General features: G+C 53.8%; 2 protein-coding genes across 5 annotated transcripts in view; one reads left to right on the forward strand and one right to left on the reverse strand.

The window, feature by feature from the left end:
* The window catches only part of hspa12b (heat shock protein family A (Hsp70) member 12B), a 14,023-nt gene extending 10,140 nt beyond the window's left edge, over window positions 1–3,883 (forward strand). For all 4 annotated transcript variants that reach the window (XM_084690934.1, XM_084690935.1, XM_084690936.1 and 1 more), the window contains 5 exons: window positions 69–173; window positions 648–906; window positions 1,036–1,139; window positions 1,232–1,422; window positions 1,686–3,883. In XM_084690934.1, coding sequence (XP_084547060.1) covers window positions 69–173; window positions 648–906; window positions 1,036–1,139; window positions 1,232–1,422; window positions 1,686–2,132 — 1,106 coding nt within the window. In that variant the 3' untranslated portion in view covers window positions 2,133–3,883. The remainder of the gene's footprint in view (window positions 1–68; window positions 174–647; window positions 907–1,035; window positions 1,140–1,231; window positions 1,423–1,685) is intronic.
* A 5-nt stretch (window positions 3,884–3,888) lies between these two features.
* Window positions 3,889–8,595, reverse strand: cct7 (chaperonin containing TCP1, subunit 7 (eta)). The gene is made up of 11 exons (XM_084690938.1): window positions 8,502–8,595; window positions 7,219–7,372; window positions 6,997–7,103; window positions 6,534–6,712; window positions 6,255–6,426; window positions 5,715–5,879; window positions 5,400–5,588; window positions 5,153–5,250; window positions 4,898–5,030; window positions 4,575–4,781; window positions 3,889–4,495 (listed from the first exon to the last, which is right to left on the reverse strand). The coding sequence occupies exons 1-11, from the start codon at window positions 8,505–8,507 to the stop codon at window positions 4,268–4,270; spliced, it is 1,638 nt and encodes a 545-aa protein (XP_084547064.1). The 5' UTR covers window positions 8,508–8,595; the 3' UTR covers window positions 3,889–4,267.
* Between the last annotated feature and the right edge of the window lie 38 nt (window positions 8,596–8,633).

An 8,633-nucleotide genomic window follows, 5' to 3' on the forward strand; every position in this document is an offset into this window, starting at 1 on the left:
CCTCCTCTCTTTAACTACCGTAGCAGCCTCAACTGACTGTGTGTGTGTGTGTGTGTGTGTTCCTCCAGGTGACAAGTATATGGTGGCAGACTGTGGAGGGGGAACAGTCGACCTGACAGTGCACCAGATAGAACATCCACAGGGAACACTGAAGGAGCTGTACAAGGCCTCAGGTAACACCTGCTGTACAAGGTCTCAGGTAACACCTGCTGTACAAGGTCTCAGGTAACACCTGCTGTACAAGGTCTCAGGTAACACCTGCTGTACAAGGTCTCAGGTAACACCTGCTGTACAAGGTCTCAGGTAACACCTGCTGTACAAGGCCTCAGGTAACACCTGCTGTACAAGGTCTCAAGTAACGCCTGCTGTACAAGGTCTCAGGTAACACCTGCTGTACAAGGTCTCAGGTAACACCTGCTGTACAAGGTCTCAGGTAACGCCTGCTGTACAAGTCTCAGGTAACACCTGCTGTACAAGGTCTCAGGTAACACCCTCTGTACAAGAAAAAAAGAAGAAAAAAAGTTTTGAAAGGTTGAAAAAATATACCTGGCGATGTGTGCACTTTTGCCATCTCTACACCTGCCTGACCCCCCCCCCCCCCCCCGTGTGCGTGTATGTGTGTTTACACCTTCCTCCGTGTGTCCCAGGAGGGCCGTACGGCGCTGTGGGGGTGGACCTGGCCTTCGAGGCGATGCTGTGCCAGATCTTCGGGCAGGACTTCATCCAGAGCTTCCGCACGCGGCGGCCTGCGGCCTGGGTGGACCTGAGCATCGCCTTTGAGGCCCGCAAGCGCACGGCCACGCCCGGCCGGGCCAACGCGCTCAACATCTCCCTGCCCTTCTCCTTCATCGACCACTACAAGAGGCTGCGAGGGCAGAGCGTGGAGGCTGCCCTGCGGAGGAGCAAGTACGTGGGGGTGTGTGGGGGTGTGGGTGGGTGTGTGTATGGTGTGTGTGTGTGTTGATGCTGTATTTGAACCTCTCTATAGATGTGAGTTGTCATGCCATTGTTGTGTGTGTGTGTGTGTGTGTGCAGTATGAACATAGTGAAGTGGTCATCTCAGGGCATGCTGAGGTTGACCCAGGAAGCCATGAACGAGCTGTTCCAGCCCACCATCAACAGCATCATCACACACATAGGTGAGACACACACACACAAACACACACACACACCTTCCACCGTCACTTTATACTTTCAACTGTTGAATCTCTTCTCCTCCTCCCCTCCCCAGAGGAGCTGATGAACAAACCGGAAGTGGGCGGCGTGCGTTTCCTCTTCCTGGTGGGCGGGTTCGCAGAGTCGCCCATGCTGCAGCGCGCGGCCCAGAATGCACTGGGCCACGCCTGCCGCATCATCATCCCTCAGGACGTGGGCCTGACCATCCTGAAGGGGGCGGTGCTGTTCGGACTGGACCCCACCGTGGTGAGCGCCTACACCCACATTGACTGTCCCGGAACCTGGAGAAGGTTCTAGAACCTCAACAACTGTCCCGGAACCTGGAGAAGGTTCTAGAACCTCAACAACTGTCCCGGAACCTGGAGAAGGTTCTAGAACCTCAACAACTGTCCTGGAACCTGGGGATGGTTCTATAACCTTAACAACTGTCCTGGAACCATTTAGAATTGGAATGACTACTGGTACAACTTCTAAAAGCTGAAATTCCCCCCCCCCCCCCCCCACCACAGGTGCGTGTGCGGCGCTGCCCCCTGACCTACGGCGTGGGCGTGCTCAACCGCTTCGTGGAGGGCCGCCACCCCCGGGACAAGCTGCTGCTGAAGGACGGCCGGCGCTGGTGCACCGACGTCCTGGACCGCTTCGTCTCCCTCGACCAATCGGTGGCCCTGGGCGAGGTGGTGAGGCGGAGCTACACCCCGGCGAGGGCGGGGCAACGGAAGATCGTCATCAACGTGTACTGCTGCGCCCGCGACGACGCCACGTACGTCTCCGACGACGGCGTCAGGAAGTGCGGCGCCATCACGCTCGACCTGCCCGAGGCGTCGCCGGGGGCGACCGCAGACCGCCGGGAGATCAGGGCGACGATGCAGTTCGGAGACACGGAGATCAAAGTGACGGCCGTCGACGTGGCAACCAATCGCACGGTCCGGGCCTCCATCGACTTCCTGTCCAACTGAGGCGTCGCCGTATCCGGGGGCAACGAACGGGGGGGCGGGGGAGGAGTTTTTGGAGGAGGTAACAGCCACTCACTCAGGAGTTTGCCTCACCCCCTCCAATGTTGATTGACAAGCCTTTGAGGTTTTCAAAATATTGGATATTCAGCAGTTGGACAGCCTTTCCACTGTAAGAACGTGTTGAGAAACACCCTCTGGACCCACTGTAAGAACGTGTTGAGAAACACCCTCTGGACCCACTGTAAGAACGTGTTGAGAAACACCCTCTGGACCCACTGTAAGAGCGTGTTGAGAAACACCCTCTGGACCCACTGTAAGAACGTGTTGAGAAACACCCTCTGGACCCACTGTAAGAACGTGTTGAGAAACACCCTCTGGACCCACTGTAAGAACGTGTTGAGAAACACCCTCTGGACCCACTGTAAGAACGTGTTGAGAAACACCCTCTGGATCCCATTAAACACATTCTGGATTTGCCACTGAACTGAGAGCCGATTGGAGGATCTGCCTCCAGCTGATTGGAGGACGTTCAAGTCTTTCCTGAATCAGAGCTTCCTTGTTGTGGGGTTCTGAGTCCGTCACGTTAGAGATCGCCACCTAGTGGAGAGAGGAGACTAACAAGTGGACACCCAGTGAACATCACCCAGGACCCAGTGAACATGGGGATGGAAGAGGTCTGATGCCTGTCCCTCCCATCATCCCTCCCTGCATCTCTCTCTCTCTCCATCCCTCCCTGCATCTCTCTCTCTCCATCCCTCCCTGTATCTCTCTCTCTCCATCCCTCCCTGTATCTCTCTATCCCTCCCTCTCTCTCTCCATCCCTCCCTGTATCTCTCTCTCTATCCCTCCCTGTATCTCTCTCTCTATCCCTCCCTCCCTGTATCTCTCTCTCTCTCTCTCCATCCCTCCCTGTATCTCTCTCTCTATCCCTCCCTCCCTGTATCTCTCTCTCTCTCTCTCCATCCCTCCCTGTATCTCTCTCTCTATCCCTCCCTCCCTGTATCCCTCCCTCTCTCTCTCCATCCCTCCCTGTATCTCTCTCTCTATCCCTCCCTGTATCTCTCTCTCTATCCCTCCCTCCCTGTATCTCTCTCTCTCTCTCTCCATCCCTCCCTGTATCTCTCTCTCTATCCCTCCCTCCCTGTATCTCTCTCTCTCTCTCTCCATCCCTCCCTGTATCTCTCTCTCTATCCCTCCCTCCCTGTATCTCTCTCTCTCTCCATCCCTCCCTGTATCTCTCTCTCCATCCCTCCCTGTATCTCTCTCTCTCTCCATCCCTCCCTGTATCTCTCTCTCTATCCCTCCCTGTATCTCTCTGTCCATCCCTCCCTGTATCTATCTCTCTCTCCATCCCTCCCTGTATCTATCTCTCTCTCCATCCCTCCCTGTATCTCTCTCTCTCTCCATCCCTCCCTGTATCTCTCTCTCCATCCCTCCCTGTATCTCTCTCTCTATCCATCCCTCCCTGTATCTCTCTCTCCATCCCTCCCTGTATCTCTCTCTCCATCCCTCCCTGTATTTCTATCCCTCCATTCCTCACTCGCTCTCTCTCTATCCACACCCTCCTCCGTCCTGAAAACCCAGTTTGACCCAGAAAGTGTGAAATGATTTACTATCGTACACAATTAACCTCTCAAATACTTTGATATCACCCTATATTAACTACGTATCAAGAATTATACTTGTCCCTTGTGTAAGCCTGTGTTCATAAATAACTATTAAAAAAGACATTTATACTCTGAAACATAACAGGAGTCGGTTGTGACGAGGGAATTTTATTCGTTTGAAATGATCCAATAAATACAGATCCACACAAGACGACCAACATCCAACGCTTCTAGAACGCTCCTCGTCCAATCAGTGCTCTTTGACAGTTATGACAGTTGACAAGCGTACAAAGAAAAAAAACTACCTTTTCCTCCTATGACTGGAGTATGGTGGGGATGTCTCTGGTCCCAAATCAAACACCCCTAAACTCCCCACATGAATTGACTGAGACTAGACCCAGGCTCCAGGCGAGTGGAGGGGTCGGGGGGGGGGGGTACAGAGGTCAGGAGTAGAGGGGTCAAAGGTCAGGAGGTGGAAAGGGTCAGGTGTCGGGTCGAAAAGTTGTCAGGGGTCAGAGGTGGCTCGCATGCCTAGTGAGCGTGGGGTCGTCCGCGGCCCCGCCCCCTGCCCCCCCCGGGGGGCCCGTCCACGGTGGAGCGAGGGTTCTTGATGGTCTCGTCCACAGACAGGATGAGGCAGGCTGCTTCGGAGGCGGCCGTCAGGGCGTTGATGCGCACGATGGCCGGCTCCCACACGCACGCCACAAAGTTGTCAGCGATGTCCTCGTTGTTCACGTCCACGCCGAACCACATGCCTCCCTGGGGGGGGGGCGGAGCTTAAGAGTGAGCTTGTGCAGAGGTTAAAGGTGCTCGTGCAGATCATAGCGTGTGTGTGTACCTGTGCGTGCTTGGCCCTCAGCTTGTTGAGGATGTTGGTGGCGTCGAAGCCGGCGTTGTCGCAGAGCTGGCGAGGGATGATCTCCAGGGCTTTGGCGTACGCACCAATAAGCAGCTGCTGTTTCCCCGGGATTGTTCTAGAATGATCCCTCAGGTAGCGAGACAGCTCCATCTCGATCGCCCCGCCCCCCGCCACGATGGAGTCGTTCTGGAGGAGAGAGAGAACACACGTTAGACTGTGTCTTGTTTGCTTGCTCAGCCTACCTTGATGGCCATGTGTACGATCATGATGGCATGTTTAAGTGCGTGTGTGTGAGAGTTTACCTTGATGGCCCTGCGTACGATCATGATTGCGTCATGAAGAGAGCGCTCAGTCTCCTCCATGAACTGCTCTGCTCCGCCCCTCAGGATGATGGTGCAGGTCTTGGCCTTCGGACACCCCCGGAAGAAGTTATACCTGAGGGGGGGGGGGGGGGGTGTTAGGAACCTGAGCTCACATCCCCCATGACCAGGCCCTCTCGGGACAGCCAGCTTTAGACCCAAATAAGACAAACACCAAGTGAAGCAGACGGTGCTCACCTCTCCCCCCCCACCTGCACCTCCTCAAACAGCTCACACTGGCCCAGGACGTCTGGCGTCATGGCGCCCACGCTGGTCTGGATGGAGCCCCCGCAGGCCTGGAGGACACGGTGCACGTTACACACAGTTACACGTTACACACACAGCTGTTACACACACTACACACACTCAGCTGTTACACACGCTACACACACACACACACACACACACACAGCTGTCACACACACACACACACACTGTGTCTCACCATCATGGTCCTCTTGAGGTCCTCCTCCTGGACTCGTCCAGCACAGAACAGGTCTCTGTCAGCAAAGTACTGCGTGGCCACGTCCCCGATGGGTAGCTTGGACAGAACCACCTTGGCCCCCGAGCTGTGGATCTTCTCCAGCTTGTCGTACAGGATGTTCCACTCTGCGTCCACGATGGCCTGGTACTCCTGGGAGGGGTCAGAGAGTGAGGGTGTAATGTGTGTTTCAAATAAAGGTGTGTGCAAGTTTTGGAGGGAGACCTTGCACGTGTGTGTGTGTGTGTGTGTGTGTGTGTGGGGGGGGGGGGTACTGACCTGGACAGACTTGACTCGGACCTCTGCGTTGTCCTTCTCAGCCTTCAGCTCCAGCTCCACGTTGAGCAGGGCGATCCGGGGGTTGTCATAGCGCTTGGGCTGCATCTCAAAGCCAGCGTAGGAGAAGGTCTTCTTGAACGCTACGCCAGCCACCAGCTGGGAGTCCTGCAGGGGGGAGGGAGAGACGGGAGGAGAAGAAACATGAGTGGAAGAGAAAAAGAGAAGGAGAGGAAGAGAGGGAGAGGAGAAAGAGAAAGAGAGGGAGGAGGCAAGAGGAGGAGACAAGAGGAGGAGACAGAGGAGGAGACAAGAGGAGGAGACAAGAGGAGGAGACAAGAGGAGGAGACAAGAGGAGGAGACAAGAGGAGGAGACAGGAGGAGGAGACAGGAGGAGGCAAGAGGAGGAGACAAGAGGAGGAGACAGAGGAGGAGACAAGAGGAGGAGACAAGAGGAGGAGACAAGAGGAGGAGACAAGAGGAGGAGACAGGAGGAGGAGGCAAGAGGAGGAGACAAGAGGAGGAGACAAGAGTGGTGCTGACCTCCAGCGCTCCTCCCTGGACCTTCTTGATGCCGATCATCTTGAGAGGCAGCAGTTCGTCCAGCATGGTGACAGCGTCCACCACCATGCTGGAGAAGAACACCTTCTGCCCCGCGATCAGCTTGGAGTTCATGGCTGTAGACGCACACTTGATCAGGAGCTGCCTCTGCTCACTGGAGGAGGAGGAGGAGGAAACACTCATGATGTCTGTGTTTGTGTATGAAACTTGAAACTATATCTGTGTCTGTGTGTATATCTGTGTGTGTGCATCTGTTCCTACTTCTTGTCGTCCTTCTTGACGGTGACGGCGATCTCCCGTATCTTGGCGACGGCGAGGTGTGTGGCGCTGCGGAAGGCTCTGATGATGGTCTGAGGGTGGAGGCCGTCCTCCACGTAGGGCTTCAGCTGCCGCAGGAACTCTGCTGCCAGCAGCGTAACAGAGGTGGTGCCGTCACCCACCTGACACACACACACACACACACAGAGAGATCAACACAGAGATATAGATACACCATGACGTTCCCTGACACACACCTTCTACACACACTCCAATCAGTTAACACACACACACCTTCTACACACGCTCCAATCAGTTAACACACACACCTTCTACACACGTTCCAATCAGTTAACACACACACACTCCAATCAGTTAAAACACACACACACTTTCTACACACACTCCTCCCTCACCCTCGGAGCAAGCGATGTCAACACACACACACTCCTCGGGCCTCCCTCACCTCAGCGTCCTGGGAGCGAGCGATGTCCACCAGGGTCTTGGCCGCAGGGTGAACCACGTCCAGCAGCTTCAGGATGGTGGCTCCATCGTTGGAGATGGTGGCCTTGCCTAGACACACACACCCCAGTTTATGTGTGTGTTCCTCCACATATATCTGTACAGCATGAGTGTGTGTGTGAGAGTGTGTGTGTGTGTGTGTGTGTGTGTGTGTGTGTGTGTGTACCTCTGCTGTCCACCATCAGCTTGTCCATGCCCCGGGGACCCAGGGTGGTGCGGACCGCCTCAGCGATCACCTGACAGGCGTTGATGTTGCTGACGAGCTGGGGAACACCCTGAGAGGTGTCGGTCCCCTCCTTCAACAGGATTACTGGAGTGGGCTGGGGGAGGAGGGAGAGGATGGGGTGGTGGGGGAGATGGTGGAGCAGGAGAGGAAGAGGAGGGTGGAGCAGATGGAGGTGAAGGGGATGGGGGTGAGAGGAAAGGGTTAGGAAGAGATGTGGGTTAAGTGCGTTTTATACCACATCATTTGTGTGTCAAATCCCATGACATGAGAACGTCCCAAACTGGCAAACGTTTCCGGGGCAACATTTAAACAAAGTATTGGTAGCGACAAACCAGCCTACGTTGCATAACAAAATCCTGTATTCAGAATCAGACAAGTTGAAGTCCTCGTGTACCCGTTTCGGGCGTGGCGCTTTTTGTTCCTCTAACTCTGCTCGTGAGCATCAGCTGTCATCCACCCTCAGTCTCCTGCATACGAGACGATTTAGGGCACATGCTAATGGATAGCTAAGTAATACGTTTAGGATTTGCTAATTAGCCATGTTAGCTTGCTAAATCCTTCTCAATCGCAACAACCTGACGGCAAACTTTTACTGTTACGTTTCCAAGACAATAGCAGGATGCGCGTTAGCTAGCGACGTTTCAGGGAAGACATGCCAAACTTCTTGAACGCTAACTACGCTTTTGTTTAACATTTTTAGGAAGCCTATGGAATGTAGACATCGCAGAAGCAATCGCCTGAAAAGGTAGCATCCGCTAACTCAGCCAACTAGCCAGCTATCCAGTGGCTGGTCAAGTGCTGTCGAAACGCATTGTCATACGGACAAAGCCGGTGTGTTCTGTATTGCTTATGTTCGTAGCTGCAGCTATACCCAATGTCTACAGGAATTGCGATAAAGCCATGTCTATGATAAGTACCACATGTGTTTGTTAGACAAACTGTTGCTATGGCTTCATAAGTTTACACGTAGGGTTTATTCTAGCAAAGATGTCTAGCTAGCAAGAACGTCTTACACGCCCATTGATGCGACAAGATGCTAACTAGCATCAAGATAACAGCGAACTCCGTCACATGTACTTTTGACCAAAATATTAGCTTCATCTGATTGGGAACATAACTATTTATCAATGCATGTTGTTTGCAAACGTATGATTTGAAGTAATCATTAGGATGGACATGGATTTGGTAAACATAAACGGAGCATGAATTGCTAAGCTACTTACCATCATCTTTGCGGTTCTTTCGAGAAAACGGTACCAGCGTCCAATCCCAGAAGCCCTTTCGAAGCAGTTTGGCGGGGTGCATTCAAGAGCAGCAGAACGTTACGAAACGTTTAGAACTCAATTGAAAGCAAA

The sequence above is a fragment of the Hypomesus nipponensis genome, chromosome 25, assembly GCF_054491055.1.
Source record: "Hypomesus nipponensis isolate SF chromosome 25, ASM5449105v1, whole genome shotgun sequence".
In the NCBI taxonomy this organism is placed as follows: Eukaryota; Metazoa; Chordata; class Actinopteri; order Osmeriformes; family Osmeridae; genus Hypomesus; species Hypomesus nipponensis.

What these genes read in the sequence shown, in the direction of transcription:
- cct7 (XM_084690938.1), bottom strand. An exon ending in CTCGCTCCCAGGACGCTGAG is followed by an intron (nt 6,713 to 6,996) that starts GTGAGGGAGGCC and finishes TGTGTGTGTCAG; the next exon opens with GTGGGTGACGGCACCACCTC. An exon ending in GTCAAGAAGGACGACAAGAA is followed by an intron (nt 6,427 to 6,533) that starts GTAGGAACAGAT and finishes CTCCTCCTCCAG; the next exon opens with TGAGCAGAGGCAGCTCCTGA.